At 33.9% G+C, this 25,772-nt stretch overlaps 1 protein-coding gene across 7 annotated transcripts in view; it reads right to left on the bottom strand.

The window, feature by feature from the left end:
* KTN1 (kinectin 1) overlaps positions 1-25,772 on the bottom strand; it is a 110,609-nt gene that overhangs the window by 16,380 nt on the left and 68,457 nt on the right. For 2 of the 7 annotated variants that reach the window (XM_047862575.1, XM_047862578.1), the window contains exons 19-34: positions 21,419-21,453; positions 20,913-21,003; positions 20,154-20,222; positions 19,485-19,522; positions 18,703-18,793; positions 18,485-18,553; positions 17,167-17,204; positions 16,164-16,254; positions 16,018-16,086; positions 15,520-15,557; positions 13,054-13,144; positions 10,766-10,834; positions 9,444-9,481; positions 7,739-7,829; positions 5,652-5,738; positions 2,309-2,398 (exon numbers count right to left, since the gene is read on the bottom strand). In XM_047862575.1, coding sequence (XP_047718531.1) covers positions 2,309-2,398; positions 5,652-5,738; positions 7,739-7,829; positions 9,444-9,481; positions 10,766-10,834; positions 13,054-13,144; positions 15,520-15,557; positions 16,018-16,086; positions 16,164-16,254; positions 17,167-17,204; positions 18,485-18,553; positions 18,703-18,793; positions 19,485-19,522; positions 20,154-20,222; positions 20,913-21,003; positions 21,419-21,453 — 1,095 coding nt within the window. The remainder of the gene's footprint in view (positions 1-2,308; positions 2,399-5,651; positions 5,739-7,738; positions 7,830-9,443; positions 9,482-10,765; positions 10,835-13,053; positions 13,145-15,519; positions 15,558-16,017; positions 16,087-16,163; positions 16,255-17,166; positions 17,205-18,484; positions 18,554-18,702; positions 18,794-19,484; positions 19,523-20,153; positions 20,223-20,912; positions 21,004-21,418; positions 21,454-25,772) is intronic. The other 5 variants (XM_047862577.1, XM_047862581.1, XM_047862579.1 and 2 more) reach the window with 3 other exon arrangements.

Below are 25,772 nucleotides of genomic sequence, written 5' to 3'. Positions count from 1 at the left end.
AACCTTTCAAGAATAGATATTATAGGGGGTGCCTGGGTGGCTCAGTCGGTTAAGTGTCCAACTTTGGCTTAGGTCATCATCCCGCAGTTTATGGTATCAAGCCCCGCGTCGGGCTCTGTGCTGACAACTCAGAGCCTGGAGCCTGCTTCGGATTCTATGTCTCTCTCTCTCTCTCTGCCCCTTCCCTGCTCACACTCTGTCTCTTTCTCTACCTCTCAAAAATAAACATTAAAAAAATTTAAATTAAAAAAATAGATATTATAAATCATTAACTCTCTTGGCTCATAAAAATACTGTCAAAGAAATCAATCCCCAAATGTTATTTCCATTAAGTAATAAAATTAAAGTGGGAATAAAGAATTAAAAACACATTATGGCCACAAAAGAAAAAATATAAAATAGATTAATAACACCCCCTTCTTCTAGGTTCAAAGTTAAGACCAGCACTAGAACTGACAATGTGTCCATTTGCCTATCCAGTGCAAGCTACCTCATCAGTTAAACCCACAGTGGTAGAGATCTACTAAACTGATCAAACCTGAATGTATCCTCAACAGTTACAAAGGAAACAAAAGAATTGTTGCTTCTCGTACAAGTTCAACTTAGACTGTATGTAGATATAATCTGAGAACAAGAGCTAAACTCAAACTACACATAGAACAGGCCGTTAAGTTTATTTATACCACACCTAGTGCCCACAGAAAGAGCCAAGAGTTCCTTGGAGAAACAGTTGATTCCAAGTTTGAGGTAGAAAATGTTGACATAGCACTGCTATGTCAAAAGGATTGGATAGCCAGCCTAAATAAGTTCCAATGGGCCAAAGAAAGACAAGCAGACATTTATAGACCTCATGACAGAAGTGCACAACAGTGCCCATGAAATACTGCCCTACTCCATCCTACGTCCAAAGTATTGAATCTGAATCTAATCAGGCCTCTATGGACCAGCAATTTATGAGATATACAAAGGACAGAGAACACACTGACACTACAAGGGTGGAGTCAGCTAAATCCAAACTAGGAAACTTCATATGAAACCATTAGGTTTAAAAAAAGACAGAGAGAGAGAGAAGGGGTGTTGCTGACATTTAGGAGGGGATCCATGGAATTAAAAAAAAAAAAAAAAATCTAAGAGACATCTTAAACCAATTACATATTGACCTTACTTAAGGTCCTGATTAAAACAAACTAAAGTAAGTGGTGGGGCGCCTGGGTGGCTCAGTTGGTTTAGTGTCCGACTTCAGCTCAGGTCATGATCTCATAGTTCGTGAGTTTAAGCCCTGCGGTGGGCTCTGTGCTGACAGCTCAGAGTCTGAAGCGTGCTTCAGTTCTGGGTCTCCCTCTCTCTCTGTCCCTCCTCAGCTCATGCTTGGTCTGTCTCTCTCTCTCAACAATAAATAAACATTAAAAAAAAAAATTAAAGTAAGTGGTTATTTCATTAAAATTAAAAATTTATATAACAAATGGAGAAATGTATTGACAAAATGTATGAAATTAGATTTTTTTCATGTAATTTTTTTAAAGGAATCCTTATCTTTTAGAAATACATACTAAAATAGCTATTGATGAAATGCTCTGATGTTTGATTTCTTTCAAAATAATCTAGAAAGTACAGGAAAGGAGGTAAAACAAGACTGTGTATTGATGTATGGAAGGGGGTACATCAGGCTCATTATGCTATTCTACTTTTGAGTGTGTATACAATTTTCCATTAAAATTTTTAAAAAAAGACCTACAACACCATTTTACAAAACTACGTGCACACTCACTTTCTCTGCCTCAGATATTCACTGTAATAATTCTGTGAATCAAAGCAACTTTTCTCATTTAACCTCAAGTAAAGCAAGCTGTTCTGTACTACCTTCAAGCCTTTTGCTTAAAGAAGTTAACAGATGTTAAGTTTTGAAAAGAAAAAAAAGCCTCAAAGTATTAAACACATTTAATTAGAAAATAAAGTGCTCCTAAAACTAAGAAGCAATCATTTAAAATTAAGCTCTATTTTGAATAAAGCCATTAAAAACATTACTGATTTAGTAAACATTAAGAAATTTTTCTTTCCCAAATATGTTTATGATCCTCTAAATAATATATTATGTAAATTTTGTAGCATACAACAAAAGTATCAGTTGTATAAAGAGAAATGAGTTTTGAACCAAGTTATTTATCTTACCTACTCAAAAGCACCCTAAGTTAAAAATGGAAAAGATTAAGGAATAGATGTACTTGTGAACCAAGTGCAGAATGCTCATTACAACTTCCTTGAATAATGATAAAGATGACATGTGCAAAGAAATAAAAATCAATCTTACCAAATTAGGAGGAACAGACACCTTTGGAAATAATTTTTTGAGAACTTCTTTAGCTTCTAATTCAACAGCTTCCACATGTTGTTGTCTTTCCTAAAGCAGAAGATGAACCAAATCAAACTTACAAGATTATAGAATTAAAAAAAAAAAAAAAAGTTACAGTCTTTTAAGTTCTAAGGGAGAAAAAAGTCACAGTATTTTAAAAATTCATCTTAATACTGGTAAAAGTTAAAATTTCTCTTTTTAAAATATTAAAATGCTTCTGTAAGAAAAAATCTGCAAAATCTCTAAAGCATCCTAAATAACCATGTCTTATATTAATCAAGCCAAGGCAATATCTGATAATTCCCTTGCCATTAGAAATCAAGTGATTTGCCCCTCAATTCAAAAAATAGAAACAAAAATAAGAAAACAAAAAATACACTTCCTATAGCTAAAACTTTAAACTACATGTTATAAAAAAAAAAAAAAAAAAACACTTCCTATAGCTAAAATTTAAGCTATATGCAAAAAATATGCATTTGAGCAACACTGAGGCTTATGGTCTAGCAAATCTCTCTACAAAAAAAATGCACTACTGATGGACTATAATGATGGGATTAAAATGGCAAATCTCACATTTCCAGCTTCAAGGTCAAGTGAAGTTACTTATGCTAAACAAAGAAAAAAAAGGCTGTCAAAATTTGATGGGTGGTACATATGGGAAAAAGAGGAAAGAGGAAAAACTCATGGCAATTAATTCACTAATACCAAGCATCAAGAAAGCTAATTCTGACACTTGTAGGGACTCTGTCAGCTGTAAATTTAAAGGTATTACAAATGCATGTCTAAATTTGGTGATTTTAAAACCAAGTACAATGGGTATCAATTATTAACTCAAAACCATGGTTTGTCAAAATTAGGGTAACAACTTGATCACAAGCAAAATAAAACTCTAATAATCAAACTACCTCTACCAGATTTTTTAAAAAATGACATCTATAAAAATGCACACCTAAACCAAGCCAAGAAAAAACATTTATGAAGCTGAGGTGACAAGAAGGCAAGCAAGCTAACAACATCTCAACCCTCCCTATCTTTCCAACATCATCTAAATGCGACCTTTGAAATCCAGTACTGATTTAAGAGGCATACGCACCAATTTAGAAAATCTAACATGAAAATCTAAAATTACACAATAAAAACTAGAGATTAATCATATTCTCTGCAGACACAAAAAAAACTTTAGTCAAGATTAGTGGCAGGGCTTTACTAGATGTTTTAATGGAGTATTTTCAATGATTCGATAAAGTTCACTATTTTTCAGAAATACACCCATCTAACTGCATAAGATACATTCATTCAAAGAAAAGTAACCGCTGATTCAGAATTAATTCACAATTAAGAGGTCATTTTTATCATCTGACCACAGAAGTAGTAGAACGATCACCGAAGAAAAATAGGAAAAGAGGCACTTTTTAGAAAGCTTTCCAAGGTAAAAAGAATCTAAGTAAAAGAAACAAGTGTCAAACTTATAACAAGAGGCAAAAAAAATGAGAAGTTACTTTTGATTTGTACTAATTTTGCTAAAAAGTTTTCATTTGATACAGTAGTTTGGTTGTGGATAGCAATCTCCATTCTACTTTAATGCCTAGAAAAGATCTTATGTTGAAAATCGCTATCTTTATCTAAATGTAATATATACGAAGTATCTTTCATGTGAACTTATCATTGATAGTAGCTCCTCAAGAATACTAATTTAAAGATAAACCTGAAAAAGTAGTATACCATCCTCTCCTACATTTTAGGTAAGATTATTACTTATTTGTATCATCTAAAACACTAAAGGAATTCTTGTACATACTTCTTTCTCCTCCAACCTAACTTGTGGTTCTGAGTCAATCAACATCACTTTACACCTAGGCTACCTGAAAAACAGTCTAAATTCCATTAAAATAGAGGAAGACTGCAATTTCTATTCTCTGTAGAACACTGGCTATGTAAGAAAACATCATGCACTTGGTGATAAGTTTGAAACAAAAGTTTTATACTCCTCACCAATCACAGGATGAAACATGGATAAATTCTAGTTCTCTTTTGTAAACAATATACAAGAATGCCTATGATAGTGGCCCATAATTTCTTGCAGGAATGGCATAATAAGTAATTAGCACTTCCCAGAAACCCAGTCTCATTAACAAAATAGAAGCTAAAAGGCAGGTGTTAACAGTGAAAAAGAAAGTAAAGAGAAACCAACCCCCCCCACCCGCCCCCACTGCTAATGGAACTGACTGCAGCTATGCTCAAAAAAAAAAAAAAAAAAAAAAAAAAGTCCTACCTGGCCTAGATCATTCTTTTCCCTGGCCTAGATTTCTCTAGTCCCAGTGTCTGCCAGCTATCTCAAATTTAGGTTTTAGTGAAAATTAAGCCCAGGTGAGTAGGTATAGAAATACAAATCTATTACACTACAGGAAAAATAAAAGATTCCCTCAGTCCACAAAATACTTCCAGAATGATGAGCTGAATCACATAATTAACTTTATTAGCCCATGTACAAAATTCAATACTCCTGTTCCACATTTATTCTTGGTAGGAATTTTCAAAATGCCTGACTAAACTGGCACATTTGTCTCAATCATTAAAAACAACTCTTCTCGATTACATTTCATTAGAATCTTCTAAACCATCCAACAACTTAAACTCAGGAAGAATATCCTTTACCATTGTGAAGACAGAGGGAGCTGTATGTTTCAGGAGTACTTTACATACTCCAGTCAGGAGAATAATCCCTTCTATTAATATTCCACACTATACATAACACATGCCTCATTACTGTCCAGCCACTTCAAAACCATAAGTTTAATTTTAATTTCATCTCCTCTAAGGAACAACCCAGCCAGAATTGATCGCTTCCCTGTACTTAACACTTTGATCATTTTCTACCCTGTGTGAGTCCTCTTGGTGTGCCCCAAAGAACCCAGCAGATTTCATGTACATCTATGTATTCAAATGTGTTTAATTCAGTTAGATTTTGAGGGGGTCAAGGTTTTTTCCGAGGCTCTTAACCATCCCCCGAGACATACAGTGACAAGGGCTTACATGGGTAGCATAGGTCTCCTGAGACTCTACAGCTTAAAGCAGTAATCACCAAAGCTCAAACAATCAGGTAATCACAACAAACCGCATGCCCAAAATTAAAGCTTTGAAGAGTAGATGAAAAAAAGCAGAGATGACAGAGATGATAATGTGGATGATAAGGAGATTTTATATTTAAATTGCAGTAAAATTAAATGCTTTAGTCTGATTTTAAGACAAGCTGCAGATTTTCTCTGTTCAGTGAATTGTTTCTAGGAGTTAGCATTACAACCTTGGAAGTCTTGTTCACTTTGTCCTGCAGCATTTTTTCAGTTGATGCCAATGCTTCCATTGCTTCCCAGTTTTTCTCCCGAAGGTCCTAATCATTTTTAGAAAGAATGATTTCAGTTTATCCATTATTGAAAGATTTTTGCTTTTTACTTCATCAGTATTTTGCACTGCATTTAAATGCTGGTTACTGCAAAATTATTTCAATGGGAAATATGTATATTAGCAAAAAAATAAAAAGCAATGTTTAGAAGTCTGAATGAGAAAATAAAGATGCCCACTTCCCATGTTTTAGTATACACACCAAATATGCCAGCTGTAGAGTAATTACTATGCATGTGTGACAAAGAAGAAAGCATTCAAAAGTAAACACACAAACCAAGATAAAAATGATTTCAGGTACATCAAATATTAGGGGATTAAGGACAGAAAATACACAAGTATTGCAAAAAGCTTTACATTGTGGCTTTTAAACGAGGCCCATTATCACTCGGACTTTCCACTGTGGCATAACTTTCCCCTCTAAATAGGTTTTATCAAATTAACGCATGTTGAGTCTACCTAAGAATAACATAGTCACTGCACTTGCACACGTGTATGCCACAAAGCAACCTGACATGAGTGTATGAGCTACCTGATCGAGGCTGAAAATGGGGAGGCTAGAAAGCTATAAAACCACATTCTCTTGGAAGAGAAACAGAAGTCATTGGAAACTGAGCTCTGAAAGATCTATTTTAACAGCATTTCATTAGCAAATAGAAGTACGTACAATCTGCTATATTTCAGTCTTTCTTCAGATTGAGAAATCTAAACATTAAAAACAAAAAGCCAATAATCACCATTTACTGAATGCTTACTTATGTGCCCAACACTGAACTTGGTGCTTCATGTAAATTCTCATTAATCCTCATAACATTTTATAGATGGGGAAACCACAGCTGGGGTCATTTCAGAAATTTGGCCAAGTGCACACAGCCAGTGAAGTGGCTGAGCGGGAATGGACTGACGCCGCAATCTGCTGGCCTCCAGTGTCCGGGCACTTCTCACACACTTCCATGCCTGCAGCGATGCTGCTGCGTTACACTGGTATTACTACGTCCTCCCTGCCTCAGAATCCGGACGATAAAACACAGTTAAGATGTTAACAATATATTGGCAAATTCAAATATATTGGTTTTGTGGCCAAGCAATGCTGTTAGTAATGTTACACAGACACACAAAGGGCAATTCACATACCTAATTTTGACAAACTCTGGGGTGCAAGTACATGTCAACTAATGTTAAATTAACAAATTAATGCAGACTTTGAAAAATTAAACTTCCATTGGAAAACACATATCAATTTCCCATCAATATCCCCTTAGAGATTTCAGGAACATTTTTAACCTTGCTCAAGTCTTAGCAAGCATACTTTTGTGTGCAAAAATTCCTTCTCTAGCAAGAAATGGTTGGATTCTACTTACAGGTATCACCTTCTGGTCAGAATTTTTTAAGAATCACCTAAATCACTGTCTATTCAGTAAAAGTATTAAGATTTGTATTTCTTAGGGCACTATCCTCTTCCACTATACTGTAAATGTATTCAGGTTCTGAGGCCTCTAACATGCTTCGTTACCAAAATTTGAACCACCTCTCAGTTAAAAAAAGGGAGGTTCTAGAAGGCTCCGAAAGACATAATTACTGAAAATATTGAGTTTCAATACTGGCTTACTTTCAGTTTACAAAAAGGCTAGCCTAGTCAAATTTTAAAAAAATACAATGGATTTTAAAATATTGAGATGAAAGAATTTTTTCAAATAAAAGTTCAACCAAAAGTCAATTGCATTTTAATAAAAAAATTAAAATCTGAAGCTGTAATATAGTTTCAATACTTAAAATTATAATCAGAAATATACAAATTAGTCATTTCATTTATTTATTAAAATATGTTCTCTAATAAATGATTAATAATCCTCCCAAATAAGGTACACACAAAACAGCACAAAGATTAAGAAAAAAATCTACATTAAAAGTAAATTAAAAAAATTCTGAATCATGGTATTTCAGTGAAATAATAAAAAGGAAAGTTTTATTCTGACAAGATTTGCTTACATTGTTTTTCTTCCTCTGGTGTTCAACAGCCTCCTTCAAAGAATCTAACTCATTCTGAAGACCAGTTATTTCTTGCTCTCTTTCTGAAATTCTAAACCAAAACATGAATACACATAGCAACATTTTAGGCAGTGAACATGGTATTTACTACTACAAAACAAAAACAGCAAGCAGACAATGCTTTGCAGAATGTATTAACAGGTAAACTCTTTTAAACTTAACTATTAATTGTCACCATGGAAAACCTATTCCTGATGCATTCTTATTTTCAAAAATGACTTTTACAATATGACATGCTGATATTTGTGCTAAAGAGAAATCATCCCCTGAAGAAATAGTTTATGAATATATGAACTGCTGCAGTTAAAGTTGTTTCTATTTTTATCTATGGCAGAGAAATGGCTATTTTCAGAAGAGTGAAAACTGATGTACAAGCATTCCCTTAAATATTTTTTCCAAAAGGTAATGAAATCAGTTATGACTTTCTTTAAATGGCTAACCCACAACAAAAGTGTGATATTAATGTAAGGTAAGTGTCATCATTTTCATAACATTATCAGGATTCAGGTTTTTCTAGTTCTAATGCATTAGTTAATTCCCAGAAATGCAGAAAGCAATGGCAAAGATTCCCAATTCAATTCTGTTACAGTTGAGAGCAGCTTGGATATAAAGTCAAATTACAAATAGCTCTTCCTTAAGAATAAGGCTCTATACAAGGGGTTGGCAAATTAGGGCTCTGGGCCCAAACCACAGACCTTCTTTGGCCCTCTAGCCAAGAGCTGATTTTACGTTTTTAAAGAATAAAAAAAAAAAAAAAAAAAATACGAAGCAGAACTCTGTGGCCCACAAAGACTAAAATATTCACTACACGCCATTTACAGAAAAAGTTTGCTGGCTTTGCTATAAATAGTCAAACTCCAGACTTAATTCACCAGTAAATAATTCTAAACCAGTAAGCCAACAACCCTGTAAATGATTCAAGATGGAACAACACTTAATGTGGTCAACATCTAGCATGCAAACATACCAAGTTAGCCAAAATAACCTTAAATGTACCCTCTGAGAGAAAAATACCAGCCAACAATGAAAGAGAAGTGCTTCAGCATAAAAAGTCCCCTTAAAAGATAGCAACCATAAAGATGATGAAATTTTTTTTTTTAATGCAGAAGCAGTGGGGCGCCTGGGTGATTCAGTCGGTTAAGGGTCCAACTTCTGCTCAGATCATGACCTCACAGTTTGTGAGTTCAAGCCCCACACTGGGCTCTCTGCTGTCAGCATGAAGCCCACTTCGGATCCTCTGTCCCCCACCCCCCCTCAAAAATAAACATTTAAAAAAATTTTTTAAGTAAAATGCAGAAGCAGAAACTTAAATTTGCATCATCCAATTCCACAATGATATCAGAAGATAACTGAGATAATGTAAGGTAAATAAGTAAAGCCTTGAAAATACAATTTAACTTTATTCAGATGTTTTCTGAATGCCTAAAAACCTCAAAATCTCCCTCAACTAAACTCTAAACACCATAAAAAGGTACATCAGTTCAGCCAAGGGCACAGCTAAACTCTAGTGACCTGCAGGTGCAAGAAATCTAAATAGAATTAGAAAAATTAGGTGCCATTTATAGTTAAATTGCTTATCTGAGAACTGTTTAGCACATAAAAACAATTACCACTTCCCCAACTGTGAATCAAAATTATTACTTACACTTTTAATAGTTCTTCATGTGGAGGAAAAGATGAGGCCTGTTAAAAGAGTTAAATATTATTTCAAAGTAAAGCTTTCTAGAAGACCACAAAAAATTAAACTCTTCTCAGATATAAATTAAGACAACAAAGGTAAAAATACTATATATTCTGTATGCCTGTCACCAAGTAATTTTAATAAAACTATGTATACATTTTAAAAATGTACTGAGTACTAAATCAAATCATTGTCACTACATACTTAAATTCTTCACTTAACAAGTATTTATCAACTTCCTAGCATGTGCAAAGCACTGAGTTAACACATTAAATTTTCCTACTATACAATTCATATTGACTATATTAAGCTTCGAAAAGTCCAAATAACATAAGTGAAGTTAAAAGAAAAACTAAGAAAAGTTAACTTGCATGTAACAGAAAGTTAATTTTACGTAACGTGCAAAAGTACACAACATACAGTATTTATATACCTTGAAGATTATAACCTTTCATACTAAACTACTATACTATAATCTCCTTGCTGAGAGGGACAAATTCTTTTGCCCTTCATAATACTTTCTAGTTTATATACATTCAGAAAATAATTGAAAGGATATATTGGTAACATCTTTAAAAAAAAACGTATTTCCATTTCATTTTTACCAAGAAGAATTACGCCTTGAAAAAGTATTTTAAATAGTGGTAAACTATTACTGATAATATTACACATTTTCTAGTTTCTCTCCAATTACTCATATTTTTACTGAAGGGAAAGGGAAAATGGTATACACCTACATTTAACTATGATAGGATTTTAATGGACTTGCTAAGAAAAGCATTCTGGAGGATCTGAAAACATACACACACACATATATAACAGAGCTGGAATATAGATAGTAACATTATTTGTGTATGCTTTATAAATTATATATTACTTTGGATGTGACATAGCAAAATTTTTTAAAGAAATTTGATAAATAAACCAACATACTTTCTTTTCTTTTTTTTTTTTTTTTATTTTTTTTTTTCAACGTTTATTTATTTTTGGGACAGAGAGAGACAGAGCATGAACGGGGGAGGGGCAGAGAGAGAGGGAGACACAGAATCGGAAACAGTCTCCAGGCTCTGAGCCATCAGCCCAGAGCCTGACGCGGGGCTCGAACTCACGGACCGCGAGATCGTGACCCGGCTGAAGTCGGACGCTTAACCGACTGCGCCACCCAGGCGCCCCCAACATACTTTATTTTCAATAAAAAGGCATAATGGTAAGAATACTTATAGACAGTCTGAATTATGTAACTTTTCACCACATAAATGAAAGGCAAGCCACCTAACAGTACCTACCTGTTGGTAGTTCTGTTGCTTAAGCTGCTCGATTTCAGATTTGTACAATTTGTTTTCATCCTGTACTTCCTATTTTAAAAAAAAAATTTAACATGAATACCTGTGCAGAGATTTTATTTTCCATATAAACTTTTGAAACATACCATACAAGCCAGGAAAATTCTAAAATAGTAATTTTTTTCAAGTGAGAATATTAAAAGTAATAAGCCCTATATTAAAACACAGTATAAGATTAGAATAATTAAATTATTCAGTACCAATCTGGGAGTGGACAGTCTCACTGGAAGAAAACAGGATCCAGAAACAGATCTAAATACCTATAAGAATTTAGTATGGGGTGACATTTCAGATCAGTAGGGCAAGTTCTAGTAACATTTTGGGCTGGCTATTTCTCTGCTGATAGGACTGTCCTGTACACTGTAGGAGGTTTAGCAGTATCCATGGCCTCCATTCACTATATGCAGTAGCAGCTCTCCACCGCTGTGACAACCAAAAAGTCTCTAGATATTGCTAAATGTCCCCTGGGGGGCAGAACCACTGCAGTAAAATAATAATGGATTATTTAATAATGTGGCTAGCATTTTTTCCAAGGTTGAAATGTTATTCTCATAACTTAAATAAATTACATATACATAAGACATCAAACAAAAAAGTAAATTATAAACATATCGAAACACATGAAAATATTTTCATTCCAAGACTTAACACTCAGGAAATTACTTATATTTGAGCACATATAAGTTTTAAAATTCCAAAAAGGAGGAGAAATAACTATTAAATAAAAAGAAAAACTTCAAAAAACAAATCACTTCTCATATGACAAAAGGCTAATAATTTCCCTTATTATATAAAAAAATGTTATAAATTAATAAGAAAAAGTCAATCTAGAGGAAAAATGTAAGAAAAACTGAAGGCCAATTAATAGACAAATGAAGAGTACTTACCCCCTCTCTCACAATCAAATACAAATTAAAATAATCCCACTATCTTTCAAGCAGAGTATCAAATGTTTTCATCTCTGTCAATGTTGGGAGAAGATGAAAAGGAAATGGCCCTCTATTGGTGTAAACTTGTAAAAACCACTTTTGGAGGGCGACTTAGCATTATCTAACAAAATTAAAAATGAATCCACTTGGGAGAGAGAGAATTTAACCGAACCAACACTTGGAGCATGAAATGTGAGCAAGAGCAGTTGGGACAATGCAGCCATCTGCAATTTGCTATCATTTCAAATCAATGTTCTGTAAGTATGTTCAATATTAGCTACAAGATGAAGAGACACGGGTTTTCAATTTTAACTACCTCTTTCAAAAAGAAAAAAGAAACCGCGTAAACCTTTGACCCCAAAATTCAACTTCTTGGAATTTTAAATACAGGCAGAAGTATTAAAAATGTGTGTTTAAGGATATTCACTGTTGTAACAGGAAACACAACTCTAAATAATCCAGGCATCTGTAAATCAGGACTGGTTATATAAATGAGGACAGATGATACAAGAGAACACCATGAAGCCATTAAAAGTTGAAGCCAGAGGGGCACCTGGGTGGCTCAGTCGGTTAAGCGGCCAAATTCCACTCAGGTTATGACCTCACAGTTGGCGAGTTCCAGCCCCACTCTGGGCTCTCTGCAGGCAGCATGGAGACAGCTTCGTATCCTCTGTACCCTCCTCTCTCTCCCCCTCCCCAACTCGTTCTCTCTCTCTCTCTCAAAAATAAACATTTAAAAGAAAGTTGAAGACAGAAACGTACTTATGTGGAAAGATTTCAAAAACATTAATAATTGAGGGAGAAAAGCCAAATACAAATGTGTGCATGGTTAAACAGTGTGTTTAAAAAACAAGTACAGGGGCGCCTGGGTGGCTCAGTCGGTTAAGCATCTGACTTCGGCTCAGGTCGTGATCTCGCAGTCCGTGAGTTCAAGCCCCGCGTCGGGCTCTGTGCTGACAGCTCAGAGCCTGGAGCCTGTTTCAGATTCTGTGTCTCCCTCTCTCTGACCCTCCCCCATTCATGCTCTGTCTCCCTCTGTCTCAAAAATAAAGGTTAAAAAATTAAAAAAAAAAAAAAAAAAAAGAAAATTAAAAAAAAAAAAAAAACAAGTACACACCTACACACATATTTTATGCATGGGCACTTTCTCAAAAGATATACAAATAATTGATAGTTTTCTTAGGAATGAGACCCAGTATCTGCCTGGGAGGAAAGAGTCTCTATCCTATTTTTTGTGTAGTTAAAATTGTTTAAAACATGCAAAGACAAATCACACAATTAATTTTAATTAAATATATTCACCTGTAACAGCTTTGTTCTGCTAGAAAGATCACTCTCTCTCTCTCTTAGTACAGTTTGTATTCTCTTCATTTCATTTTCCTTTTCTTTCAACCTAGAATTTTTACAAAGATCTGATTCAGTTTTACACATAAAAAAGGACAGACTTCTATATCATCTATAAAAAAAAAATGATAGCAGAAACAATGCCTAACAGCTCTTTCGCCCCGTATTATACCAACTTATAAATTTGTTTTAAAAGATATTATTCCCAGAATCGCTCAACTCAAAGTACATCATAAAACTGCTACACTTTATTTCATAGTTAACATTTCTTAAGTATGGCTTTATCTAGGAGAAAAATCTAAAATAAAAAACATAAAGCCATAATTAGTTGACCTGGGAATTTACAATATGCCCAAGCCTTTGTGAAGAGATGCTACGTATAATTTAATCTGGTTCTCCCTTAGCCAGCATAGGCATAAATTTTACTCTATCTAGCTCAAGTGAATCCCAATTGCCCTTGTCACCCTATTCAACAGACCTCTAGAGTAGCACTTAATGCTATTAAAATGGTCTGTTTATCTATTTCCTCAGGGCAGGAACCCATCTTGGCCATTTCAGTATTCCCAGTGCCAGAGGGCCTGTAACAGACTCTCAATTATTTGTTGAAATGAACGTTATTTTTGTCCCACCGTAATGTAGAAAGTAAAAATAATTTCAAGATGTTTATAAGTCTACATGAAAAATGACAAAAGAGCACACATGAAGAACAGGATTAAAAGTCAGGGGGCAGGGGGGGGGGGGAACCCCAGCAAAACTTAAATACATACTGCTGAGTGAAAGAAGCTATTCTGAAAGGCTACATTCTGTATGATTCCAACTATATGACATTCTGGAAAAGGCAAAATTATGGAGACGGTAATTATGGAGATCAGTGGTAGCCAAATATTGGGGATGGAGGTTAGAGGAAGGAAGGGATGAACAAGTAGAGCCAGGAGATTTTTAGGAAAGTGAAACTATTTTGTATGATACTGTAATGATAGATACATGTCATTATACATTCCTCAGAACCCACAGAATGTACAACACCCTAAGGGAAACTACAGACTTTAGTTAATAACAGTATGCCAACACTGGTTTACCAATTCTAACAAACATACCACACTACTGCAAGAATAAATAACAGAAATTGAGTGGGGGTAGGGGGTATACAGGAACTCTGTACTTTCAGTTTTTTCTGTAAACCTAAAATTGCTCCCCCCCCAACCAAATTCTATTAATTAAAAAAAGAAAAATATGATGTAGCAATAAATCTAAAAACACATTCTTTAATGACCTAAATACCTATTACAAATGGACCCCAAATGTGTCTCCAAGCTTTCTATTAGCAAATGAACAAAAGCACCTTAACAGTTACACAAGGCCTCCAAGATAAACAATTATGTTACACATATAAGAATTTTAGTGTCGGGGCGCCTGGGTGGCTCCGTTGGTTGAGTGTCCGACTTCAGCTCAGGTCATGATCTCACGGTCCGTGAGTTCGAGCCCCGCGTCGGGCTCTGTGCCGACAGCTCAGAGCCTGGAGCCTGTTTCAGATTCTGTGTCTCCCTCTCTCTCTGCCCCTCCCCTGTTCATGTCTGTCTCTCTCTGTCTCAAAAATAAATAAACGTTAAAAAAAATTTTTTTTAAATAAAAAAAAAGAATTTTAGTGTCAAGAGGAGACATCTCCTTTGTCTTCAAAAAGACAATGACCTAATATCCTCAATACCTTACTTTTAAAGACACATTTTCAAAGGGCCTCTTCTTAAATATCAATAAAGACTGACAGCATCACATCAAAGCAAAATCTGTTAATTTTATAGTGTGCCAAAAAGATGAAGTCCAGATATCTTTCTTACCACTGTAGACTGATTTAGCTTAAAAGAAGACTTTATAAGGTAAAAATTTTCTAGTATAAACATCTATAAAGACTGGTAATCAGATTTAATATTTTTAGTATTCAGCACAGCATAACTGATAGGACAACAGATACTATTCTCTTCAATAAGCAAGTTACTTTTCTAGAAAGATTCAATCATCTTCATCAAGGCTGTAACTAAGATTATCTTCTGGTTGATTCAGAGCTGTTATACTTTCAAATACAATGATTTAAATTTGAAATAAATTTAACCTGTCTTTAGAATAATTGCATACTTTGTTTAAAAAAAAAAAGACTTTAAATAAAACCAGCCTATATTAGCAGAAAGAAGGTATCAGAAAATGGATTTGAAGGGCTTGGAAAGAATAAAGTCTCCAGGTATCTGAAAGCACTTAAAAGGCCTCTTTTTTATTATGCCAAACAGAGACTGCCCCCCCACCTTTTTTTTTTTTTTTTTTGCCTCTGGGCCATAATTCCTAATTTAACAAAAAATGACTTAAAAGAAACTCAAAATGAGAACTTCTTATGAGAAGTTCCTCTTTTAAAATGCTGGCTAAAATTATACTTACACCGTCTCAAGTTCTTCAAATCGTGATGCAGAACATGCCTAAGAAACAGATTCACATTTTTAATTCTAACATTAAAAGATCAGGTACTACCAATACATACACACACACACACACACACACACATTACACATACATACATAATCACTCACCAATAAAATAAAAATGTAATTAAATGTTAAAATTGGGCTGTTTATAAAACAGACAGAATGAACTTTAACTCAATTTTTAATATCCACCTCTTAAAGGATTACAGATTAATATAACAACTAAACACAGATACTGAAGTATGAGTGAAAAAGTAAGGATAGGTAATACTTTTAAACTTAGGTTGACAAATCAGGCAGAAAGACCTAACAAAGATAAAATTTAATTTATTCTATCAACAAAATTATGATAAACCAATTTTTATGACAAGGAAACTCAATTTATTTTCTAGTACAGTAAAAAAGAGATTTCTCATTTCTTATGTAATATGCTAGTCATCTGTTTATAGTATACCTCTTTCAAGTTATGTTGTGCTATCTCCTGAACATGAGCCTTTAAAGATTCATTTTCTTCTTGAAGATCCTGAAAAAGAATTGGTATGAACTGAATTGACATTCAGGTATAAAAAAAAGTGTTTATTTTTGTTTTTGACTTCTCACCTGCAACCATTTCGCTCTATTGGCTATGTCTTTCTCCTTCTCTTCTAAAACAATCTTCATGGTATTCATCTGTTCCTCCTTTCCTTTTAATCTGACAATAAGTTAATAAGAAGCATCAGTGAAAATGTTATAGGACTATACAAACAAAAGTGGAGACTGTAAAAGATTTTAGGTTGTATTTACAGCCCAGGCTGATACAAAATAAACTAAAAAATAAATATTTTAAGTATACAGGCCAACGTGATTTTGCAGATATAAGTCAAGAAGTATAGGACAATTAAAGAAAGAAATTCCATCTATCACTGCATATCCAGATCTTGAATAAATTAGAGTAGCCCTACTCTCATCCTGTATCATTCTGTTTAGGCCAATACCAGTGAATTTAGACAGCTTATCATCACTGGTCTGGCTATGAATTATATAGCCAGTTTCACAGTGGCTATAAAAATAGGCAAAAAGTGGGGCGCCTGGGTGGCGCAGTCGGTTAAGCGTCCGACTTCAGCCAGGTCACGATCTCGCGGTCCGTGAGTTCGAGCCCCGCGTCGGGCTCTGGGCTGATGGCTCGGAGCCTGGAGCCTGTTTCCGATTCTGTGTCTGTCTCCCTCTCTCTCTGCCCCTCCCCCGTTCATGCTCTGTCTCTCTCTGTCCCAAAAATAAGTAAAAATGTTGAAAAAAAAAAATTTAAAAAAATAAAATAAAATAAAATAGGCAAAAAGCAACATCTCACTTTGAGGTCATATTCGGATTATAAATTATGAAAAATAAGACTTTCCACACTATCCCCATTCCCATCATAAAGTCTGTAAGTTAAACCCCAATGGAAAACTTAAGACCATGAGAGCTTTTTGAGATATTACTTCATATTCCTAAAAATATTACTTGAAATTAAAAAGAAGTTATGATTTTCATTATAATTGCATTTGATTTGTATTTGACTTGCATATACTTGTATTTAACTTGTGGAAAAGAGATATTAAAGGAAAATGAAAGAAATGGTACTTACAAGTTCTGAAGCTCCTGAATTTGAGAGGTGATAGACAACTGAAATACAAAGAAAAAACCTTTCAGAAAAAAAGCAGTTTATAATCCTTTCAATTTACCTTAAGCCTTATGATTAGCTTTAAAAGGTGTACACTTTAAATTACAAAGATCCTAGCTGAGGGACAGCTGGGTGGCTCAGTCCATTAAGCATCCAACTCTTGATTTTGGCTCAGGTCATGATCTCCCGGTTTGTGCAATCAATCCCTGCCTCTGCACTGTCAGCACAGAGCCTACTTGGGATTCTCTCTTTCTCCTCCACCCTCTCTGCCCTTCCCCCACTCATAGGTGCGCACACTTCTCTCTCTCTCTCACAATAAATAAACATTAAAAAAAAAAAAATCCTAGCTGAATTATTCATGCCAAAATGAGACGTGTTTTGATTTTGCCTTCTCTGGTTTCCAATGACAGTAAGAGTAACAAAATAAAAATATGAACAGTAAGTCTGAATAATGTGTTAATTCTCAAGTTGTGAAAATTACAGAGTATTAACTGTACATATACCTCCCTACCGTATCAGAGCTCTTCAAGGACAACTACTCAACAGTACTCTACTTTGTCCTGCTTTTCTCATCATACACAGTAGTTCAATACTACATTTTATCCCTCACTCTCTTCACTGTCCTTTCAGATTTTGGCTTAGATGTCAGTTCCTCAAGAGACTTTCCTAATCTCTCAATCTATATTAGAGAACTGTGATATTTTCATCATACCCTGTTTTGTTCAACACATTATCTTCAATCACTAACATAGTGTTTTCACAAGTAGGAGGAACTCAGGAAATATCGTTGAATAATTGTTGGATGAATCATCTCGTCCACACCATCTCACCATTTTTTCAATGAAGCTTTATCAGATTAAATTCACCCACACCCTATATGTCCAGTAATCCCAGCTACCTCTGAAATCCCCCAATGAAGTTTTACTTGGTTCTACAGGCAAAGGTTGAACAATATTCTATAACAAAACATTTTGATCCATGCAATTTAAAAAAAACAAAAAGGTTAAAAAGATTTACCAAACTGTTTTGTATTTAAGTTGGCAAACTAAAATGAAACATTAATACACAAAACTTCTAGAAAAGAATCTTTAAGAGTTAAAAAATACATTGATATCAAGAACACTTTCTCAAATCAGGCAAAAAATAAATAAAAAGCACATAACCCAAAATACTTACAGCACACTACTGAAAGTTTTTTTCTGAGTAACAAGAAAAAAACCAAATAGCTCATAAATACACATACACTAATAAATCTGTCATGCTATGGCTCTGGGATTTTTACCTGTTGAGCCTTTTCAAGCTGGATATTTCCTATTTCTTCTTTTAGAGCCTCTATTTCCTGTTTCAAATCCTTGACAATGACAAAACAGACAAGATTGGACAATGGAAACATAGAAATTGACATAAAATGCAATGTACAGACAAACACATGAAATTAAATGATATTCACTAAGTTGATAAACAAAAATACAAAACACACAATTTTCTCTTTCTCAATACCTGAATAGTTTTCTCCTTATTAGCAACTTTGAGAACTTCTGCTTCCAGAAGCTCTTCCACAGACTTGATCTTTCCATCCTTTTCATGGATCCTTAGATGAAGAAATGCAGTATTAAACTTTAATAGAAATATCAAGATCCACCAAGACATAACAGAACCAAATCATGAATAGTGCCATCCAAATCAACTCTTCCCATTTTAAGTAAGATAGCAATGTATCTTGCAGATAAGAAGGAAAAAAAAAATACTTAAGTCTTTCTAAATGAGAATTAATCAGGATATACCAGATGGCTAAAGCCTATGCACACAAAGAGAAGCAGGTGACATGCTCTGAAAGTGCACAGAGGATGTTAAGAATACCCTGAAGAACACTAGGGACAATCAAGTTCCTCTCAACAATACTGGCTTCCAGAGTTCTGAAAGCAGTGGCAGAACTTCTACACAATAATGGCATCAAACTCATAGACACCTCAAGAGGGTACATGATCTCTCTATCCAGTATAACCTGTTCTTACTGTTCTTACTGCAAAAAGAGAAAATTAATAATTTGATGCCATAAGTTCAGAAAATAAATGGAATCGATTATAGAAATAGATGTTTTAGCAACCACACTACCCTAAGGAAGCACAGCTAAATTCTCTTAATCCACCAGCAAAAAATTCTAGAGTGGAAGGTTAAACTATTAACATACATCAACTGTCTCAACTGCACAAAACAAGATTCACGAGCACTAAGAAAATGGACCAAAAGAGAAAGACCAGTTTAAAAAGGTCATTACTTACACTTTCTTCAGTTCTTCAACTAGAGATGCAAAAGAAACCTGGAAATAGGAGGGCATCCTACTTAGTAATCTGCTCAAAATATAAATGAATTCAGAAACAGAAAAGTATATTATCCTTAAATTTTCCACTATACCAAAATCCAAATGAGAAAAGTAAACCCAGGAATTAATTCTTTCTAGATTTTTTTTAAATGTCATAATAATGAAAATGAAAAGCACTCTGAAAGTAAGTAGCTTTAAGGGTATTTACAGTTAAGAAAAATCAATAGATAACAAGTTACAATTATTCAATTAATAATTCTAACCACATGAAAATAACAAATAACTAGGAAACTGCCCAATTTCAGAGAGCTTCTTCTACTGCTACTTAGAGTCTTGCATTATACTTGTATACGCAAAACCTTTTATTGCCGTAGTAAGCAACAATGACATCCTATCTAGAGTACTCTACCCAGTGTCTGGTGTACAAGTCAGCATTCAATGAAATGTAGCTTCTAGTACTGTTAATTAAGTCCCTAATCATTCAGATGAAAATTCTGACAATTCCACACTGGTGAAGGGAGGAATTAACAACAGATTTGCTCTATTTGAACAAAACAGGTTTGTCCATTGTTTAAAAGAGAACATTGTTTTAAAAGAGAACAGTTGTAAGATCTACTGAATACACTACCTGATCATTTTGCTTAGCCTTTAAGTCTTGAACTTCTTTCGTCAGAGATGAATTTTCTGTTCTTATTGCCTTTTACAAAGACACATAAGCACAACATACTTTTACTTTCTAAAAAATTAGCTATCTTCAAAATACCCTACCTTCTCATTTTTCTTTAGCTGCTTCTTTCCATCTCTAGAAGGTCCAGAAATCTCCTTGTCACTCATGTCTATAATTCTCTAACTTCTAGAGATAGCCAAATGGATCTTTAATTCATTTATGCCCACAAGTATTTCTGCTTATGTTTCCACCACTTTAACAGCATGTTGTATACCACTTATCAAGTCATTTCTCCCCCTAAACTCAGATACATCTTTTTAACATTTCTTCCAGAAAGAAGGAGTCAAGTCAGTTAAGGCTAATGATAATCACAAAACACTACTGTAGACTCTCCTTTCCCTGGCTTCCAATACTACCCTCATGAACTTATGAAGTCTGCTAGTTATCATTTGGTTATAATTTGGGCAAGGGTGGAAGAAAGGAAGCATATATAAACCATAAAAACAGTATCTATTTCATTAAGACAGTGAATGCTACTATCAACTACACATTTTGGTATTCCTAATAAAATGTTACATTTCATGAAAAAAGATATATTCATAAAATGTGGATAACTAATATGAAGTTTCAAAAGCTATGGGGAAAATCTAAAATTATAGTAAATCTCCTTCACGTTCACTAACTACCCCATAAGAAAAACAAATCTATAAAATGCTTTACATTCAGTTCCTCCTCTTTTGTGGCCACCTGAATAAGTCCAGTTTCAAGTAATTCTTCCACTGTCTTCAACTTCTCATCTTTTTCTTGAATGCTAAATTACAAATTTAAAACATATGAATTAACTATTTTTCAAGGTAAATGCTATTACTGCTAAATATTTTACATCAATCAATTCCTGTGTCCATCATTTCTTATAAACTTAATTCTACAAAGGTTTGTGAGGATCTCTCTGATCATGGTCTAAGGGTACTTCTTCTTTAACAATAAGTAAAACATGTTCAAGTAATACATGCTTACATGCTAGCCTAAACAAAATCACCACCACACATAATGCCACAAACCTAATGTAAGCCCAAATCAAATCACTCAACAGCATATCACCCTCTTCCATTATGAAGTACAAAGAGCATTTTAACACCCTAGATTAATATAGTTAGTAATTCTGTTACCTCAAATTTGGTAGAAATGAGTCATTAAAATATAAAAAGAAAATTTTAAACTCTCACCATTTTTCCATTTGTTCCACAACATCTTTATTAGGCTAAAATAAAAATCACCAAAAAAAGAAAAAAGTTTAATTTTACCAAGTTTGATGAGGTAAAACTAGTTCAGAAACAGAATTCTATGAAAATTATTTAGTTTTAATTAGATCCAAAATTTAGGAAGGCAATCCACACTTGAAGACTGCTGATAATTAAAGAACTATTTAATTCAGAAAACACAAGACAGTAGAGAAGCAATTACAAAAAAGACACAGAAAAAAGATAGGCATAATATGGGCTAGCAAAATGAATTAGTACCTTATAATTTTTTAATTACTATAAAAGAAAACCTTAAGAATAAGAAGAGAACTTGCTTCTTCTATATCAATTCAATTCTTCAAATATAAAAAACCCAAAGCTCTAAAGCCTTGAAGGCCAGGAAAGAGACTTTGTTCTTTCTTCTTATAATTGACTTTTTTGACTTTTTAAAAACCATGATACAACATATATATGAGCAAGTGCAAAAGTCCTGGGTACAAATCAATGAACTTTTAACATGTAAATATTATGTGATTCCATTTAAAACATACAGAATGTTTTAAAACAGATTGTAAGCTGCAGAAGCAACCCATGAATGTATTTTCCTTGTAAAGCATTAAAACATGAAAGTTAACTGCTACTTTTAACCACTTTCCTTCTAGCATCTCCCCAGAAACACAGAAGTCCCCACTGCTATAATTTGTGTCCAGAAGACGGGCTTTCTTCCCCCTTGGCATTTCCAAGCCTTCAGGCAATTAAGCAGCCTACCAAAACAGGCTTGGGGTCTTTTTCCTTGAACATTTTTTCTGCCCATCCCAGTTCCCACTGGTACTCTTTGAATTTTGCTAGTTTCTTACTTTTCCCCCAATTTTATTGTAATCATTTTTCACAAATACTATTAATTTTTCCATTGCTAAATCCAAGTCCTAAGGCTCTACTTCTTACATATTTCTAAAAGTAGTCCCCTTTGCTTCAATGCCTGAGGTTAGGCCCTCAGTTTCACTCATCTCAAATATCAAAATACCATACAATCCTTCTCTCTGCCTATAGTCTGTAAGGATTATTTTGTGAGGGGTACAGGAAGAACATCCCAATGGGAAAAACTTTCCTATCATTAGAAAAGAAACAGGAGCTGTCAAAAGTATATTAAGTCAGGTTTATAAACTATGAAAATAAATCATATAATAAGTTTATAAATCTATCAAGATGGGTTTTTTGTCCATTTTTATTTTTGATGAATGCCATCTCACATAAAGATTTAACAAAAAATTTGTAACTATGCATGATGATGAATGTTAACTATTAACTAGACTTATTGTTGTGATTATTTCACATTCTATACACATGTAAGTCAGTATGCTGTACACCTGAAACTAATTTGCTATATGTCAATTATATCTCAAAAAAAAAAAAACAACAAAAACTTTTAACACTATTATCTGCACCTTAATCATTTATTGTATTATATCTTTAGTCCTACATACTTCTCCCCCACACAAATTCAAACACTTCATTGTTACCAGAGTGATCTAAAATGTTAGACAAAACATTTATTCATCCTTGTAATACCCTTCAGAGGTTTACCATAAACAGGCTAGATCAAGTTCATGGTCCTTAAACAGCATACAAAGTCCTTCATAATTGGGTCTTAGCCAATCTTTCTCTACTTACACCTCAAACTTTACACTTCCACAACATGCCAGTATACTGTGAATACACCAGTCTGGCATACATTCCCATGATTTTTAACACTGTATCCCCTTAGCTTGAACTTCCCGTCAGGAGTTGGGCAATTTTTTTCAATATCGGGTTTAGTTGTTCCTTCTCTGTGGTGCCTCTTCACCCTCACTCTCCTCCAGATAGAATTTATTATCTCTTCCTCTAAACCTGTACCACAGTTCAAGAATTTTATTCATCATACTTTTCTGTATGACACCTCTGTCTCCACACTAAGCCACATTCTTGAGAACAGGAACCAAGTCTCATTCATGTCTGTAGCTTCAGCATGTAGGACAATATCCAACAGACTCCATTCATAAATATGTAATGAAATCAATTTCCTTTAACAAGGTTACAGTGTAACAAATACTCTTGGTCAACAGCTCATCAAATAATTCTAAAAAACTGACCAGTTTAGCATCTATCCAACCGTTTTCCTTTATACATAATTGGCCTAATCTATTCCAATTCTGTTCTCCCTAGATGTTCTCCAAAACTACAATTTACGCAATAAATCCCTCTACAATAATATACAACCAGGCAACAGGACAAAAAGAAAAATTTCCTACTCCTTATAGTTTTTACTTAATAATTCTGATCACTAAATCTTTAAAATCTACCAAAATAAGAATGAAAACCCTGCTCTTTTGTTAAAAAGAGCTTAAAAAGAAAAAAAAGAAAGAAAAAAGAAAAGATACTTCAGAACCCTGCCTCCCCAGAACTTTATTTTATTCTGAATAAATGAGATCTTAGTAACTGATTTATTTGTATCATCATCCACAGGCCTGCATCCAAATGGAGCCTTCCCTTCTTTAGTGTATGAACAGGTTACCTTACCTGGTATTTGTTGTCTTTCTGCTTCCTACACCTGAAGAAACAACAACTAGGCACCATTACTGGTTCCTGTTTCAATAAGCTCAATCTTTTTCTCCCAGATAAAAATCCAAAGAGCAGAAGGACTGAACTCTTTTTTATGTAACTAGACTGTTCATCTCTCAACTGTCACTTGGAATTCTGACTGCTGGGTAGGAAAGGGTTAAAAAAAAGGTGGAAATGAAAGAAATTAAGATTATACTAATTTTTCTCTCTCCTTTCACTAGCAATAGCAATAAAAATGAACAGAGAAAAAGCCAAAGATGGTTCTACGGTCTGCCAAGTTGAGAGAAGTTACAACCACAACCAAAACATACCCATCCTAGTTATACGCTTTCTAAACTATTTTTAAAAGACAGAGCTTTAAGAACAAGAAAAATTCTAAGAATTACCAAAGAGAAAATCTTAAATTAGTACCAGTTTTCCCTCCTATCAAATTCTTTTAAATACATTTTTTTAATTTAGGTATAAAATTTTGTTCCTTGGATTAAATTGGACTATTCTTCATTCAAGCAAAATCTATCACATGTTAAAGGTTGTCATCTTAACAGAATATCTAAAAGTACACAGAAACCTTAGCAGTAGGTGGAAGGCTGACTCAGTTAAGGTAGAAATTAGAGGATTTTCTTTTTTAATATTAACTTTCACACACATGATGGGGGATTTTACGTAAGATATTAGAATGGCAATTCTTAAGTCCTCATACAATCTTTAAGGAAAAAGAAAAATTTGAGGCTAGTGATTTTGTTCTTACCTAATCAGGGAGAATACATTTTTAGTACAGAACTAAAATATTAAAAGATTTTAAAGTTAAAAGATTTGTAAAGATTCAGGTTTTTGGCTTAAATGTAAGTGAAAGTAACCAACACCTTTAATACTGGAATTCCAGGGCAGATTCATCTGTTTCTAGACATTTGTTTTACCTTCTATGAAGTTAATTTTAGAAAGTATTTAAAAGCTTATATATTGAAATAGGTGACTCAGAATCTCTGATCACCAACCCAAAATTTACATTCTGCCTTTCTGGGTAAGAATTAACACAACCAAAAATTATCAATCCTACTTCACCTAATCCTAGTCATTAATGTTGCATCTCACACATAGTATTTTATGTTGCTACTAAAATCTTAGATGCTGTCAGCTAAACTGTAACCAGAAACTATGAGGGGGGAAAAGTCTCAGATTTGATGAAATAGATCTCTTATAAACTATGCCACCACAAGGGAAATGAGAATAAGATTTAAGAATAAACCTTAAATATTACTTTAGCATTACAGTGGCATGAAGTCATGTCCCTGCACTGTACTAAATATCATCAGTTTAGCATTATCTCCTCTACTGCCTTTTGTTTGCAAGGATAAAGCATATACAAAGTAGTAAAGATTATGCAAGGCACTTACTATCATATTCAAGAAGGGGAGGAAAAAAGTAGATTATTTCTTAAAAAGTAAAGAGATGTGAACAAAATACTTCCACAGTATTTGGCACAGCTTAGTAGCTAAACCAATTTAATATCCGCATAATGTAAATTTTAAAATAAAAAAGAGAGCATGCATCTGTGAAAGGAAGTGCTATCATTTGCACTTATGTGCTATCATAACTTCAGCTTCTAATACAGGTTCCCAAATTTAACACTGTTAGAGCAACATTCAAAGTTTCTATTTTAATGTGTCATCTAATATCAAGAGTTTCTAGAATATTTTTAACACTGGAATTTGAAGAGTTATGTATAAGAAAAGTCTGAAGG

Source organism: Prionailurus viverrinus, chromosome B3 (genome assembly GCF_022837055.1).
Source record: "Prionailurus viverrinus isolate Anna chromosome B3, UM_Priviv_1.0, whole genome shotgun sequence".
Taxonomy (NCBI): domain Eukaryota; kingdom Metazoa; phylum Chordata; class Mammalia; order Carnivora; family Felidae; genus Prionailurus; species Prionailurus viverrinus.
The sequence above is the reverse complement of the archived record's forward strand: the minus strand, read 5'-3'. Positions and strand labels throughout refer to the sequence as shown.